At 38.4% G+C, this 2,466-nt stretch overlaps 1 protein-coding gene across 1 annotated transcript in view; it reads left to right on the top strand.

Moving 5' to 3' along the window:
* The window catches only part of LOC104982699, a 42,186-nt gene extending 40,119 nt beyond the window's left edge, over positions 1-2,067 (top strand). Inside the window, exon 5 of the mRNA XM_010832126.1 lies at positions 1,741-2,067. Within this exon, the coding sequence (XP_010830428.1) occupies positions 1,741-2,067 (327 nt within the window). The remainder of the gene's footprint in view (positions 1-1,740) is intronic.
* Positions 2,068-2,466: the final 399 nt, after the last annotated feature.

Genomic DNA, 2,466 nt, shown 5'->3' with positions numbered 1-2,466 from the left:
AAAGAACAAATATTAAAAGCAGCAAGGGAAAAACAACAAATAACACACAAGGGAATTCCCATTAGGATAACAGCTGATCTTTCAATAGAAACTCTTCAAGCCAGGAGGGAATGGCAAGACATACTTAAAGCGATGAAAGAAAATAACCTACAGCCCAGATTATTGTACCCAGCAAGGATCTCATTCAAATATGAAGGAGAAATCAAAAGCTTCTCAGACAAGCAAAAGTTGAGAGAATTCAGCACCACCAAACCAGCTCTCCAACAAATACTAAAGGATATTCTCTAGACAGGAAACACAAAAACAGTGTATAAACTCGAACCCAAAACAATAGAGTAAATGGCAACGGGATCATACTTTGGCAACGGGATCATACTTATCAGTAATTACCTTAAATGTAAATGGGTTGAATGCCCCAACCAAAAGACAAAGACTGGCTGAATGGATACAAAAACAAGACCCCTACATATGCTGTCTACAAGAGACCCACCTCAAAACAGGGGACACGTACAGACTGAAAGTGAAGGGCTGGAAAAAGATTTTCCACACAAATAGGGGCCAAAAGAAAGCAGGAGTAGCAATACTTATATCAGATAAAATAGACTTTAAAACAAAGGCTGTGAAAAGAGACAAAGATGGTCACTACCTAATGATCAAAGGATCAATCCAAGAAGATATAACAATTATAAATATATATTCACCCAACAGGGGAGCGCCGCAATATGTAAGACAAATGCTAACAAGTATGAAAGGAGAAATTAACAATAACACAATAATAGTGGGAGACTTTAATACCCCACTCACACCTATGGATAGATCAACTAAACAGAAAATTAACAAGGAAACACAAACGTTAAACAATACAATAGACCAGTTAGACCTAATTGATATCTATAGGACATTTCATCCCAAAACAATGAATTTCAACTTTTTCTCAAGCGCACATGGAACCTTCTCCAGGATAGATCACATCCTGGGCCATAAATCTAGCCTTGGTAAATTCAAAAAAATAGAAATCATTCCAAGCATCTTTTCTGACCACAATGCAGTAAGATTAGATCTCAATTACAGAAGAAAAACTATTAAAAATTCCAACATATGGAGGATGAACAACACCCTGCTGAATAACCAACAAATCACAGAAGACATCAAAAAATAAATCAAAATTTGCATAGAAACTAATGAAAATGAAAACACAACAACTCAAAACCTGTGGGACACAGTAAAAGCAGCCCTAAGGGGAAAGTTCATAGCAATACAGGCATACCTAAAGAAACAAGAAAAAAGTCAAATAAATAACCTAACTCTACACCTAAAGCAACTAGAAAAGGAAGAAATGAAGAACCCCAGGGTTAGTAGAAGGAAAGAAATCTTAAAAATTAGGGCAGAAATAAATGCAAAAGAAACAAAAGAGACCATAGCAAAAATCAACAAAGCCAAAAGCTGGTTCTTTGAAAGGATAAATAAAATTGACAAACCATTAGCCAGACACATCAAGAAACAAAGGGAGAAAAATCAAATCAGTAAAATTAGAAATGAAAATGGAGAGATCACAAAAGACAACACAGAAATACAAAGGATCATAAGAGACTACTATCAACAATTATATGCCAATAAAATGGACAACGTGGAAGAAATGGACAAATTCTTAGAAAAGTACAACTTTCCAAAACTGGACCAGGAAGAAATAGAAAATCGTAACAGACCCATCACAAGCACGGAAATTGAAACTGTAATCAGATTGCGACAGCAACCCTGTCTGGTCGTGGGAAGGGTGGCAAAGGCCTCGGCAAGGGGGGTGCTAAGCGCCATCGCAAAGTCTTGCGGGACAACATTCAGGGTATTACTAAGCCAGCTATCCGGCGTCTGGCTCGTCGTGGAGGCATCAAACGTATCTCTGGTCTTATCTACGAAGAGACTCATGGGGTGCTGAAAGTGTTTCTGGAAAATGTGATCCAGGACGCGGTCACCTATACGGAGCACGCTAAGCGCAAGACTGTTACTGCCATGGATGTGGTCTATGCGCTCAAATGTCAGGGCCGTACCCTTTACGGTTTTGGTGGTTGAGCAAAGCATCTAGCTTGAAACGTTTAGAAAAACTAAAAGCCCTTTTCAGGGCCGCAGAAAAAAAAAAGAAACTGTAATCAGAAATCTTCCAGCAAACAAAAGCCCAGGTCCAGATGGCTTCACAGCTGAATTCTACCAAAAATTTAGAGAAGAGCTAACACCTATCCTGCTCAAAATCTTCCAGAAAATTGCAGAGGAAGGTAAACTTCCAAACTCATTCTATGAGGCCACCATCACCCTAATACCAAAACCTGACAAAGATCCCACAAAAAAAGAAAACTACAGGCCAATATCACTGATGAACATAGATGCAAAAATCCTTAACAAAATTCTAGCAATCAGAATCCAACAATACATTAAAAAGATCATACACCATGACCAAGTGGGCTTTATCCCAGG

The sequence above is a fragment of the Bison bison genome, unplaced genomic scaffold (assembly GCF_000754665.1).
Source record: "Bison bison bison isolate TAMUID 2011002044 unplaced genomic scaffold, Bison_UMD1.0 scf7180017864537, whole genome shotgun sequence".
NCBI lineage: Eukaryota > Metazoa > Chordata > Mammalia > Artiodactyla > Bovidae > Bison > Bison bison.
The sequence above is the reverse complement of the archived record's forward strand: the minus strand, read 5'-3'. Positions and strand labels throughout refer to the sequence as shown.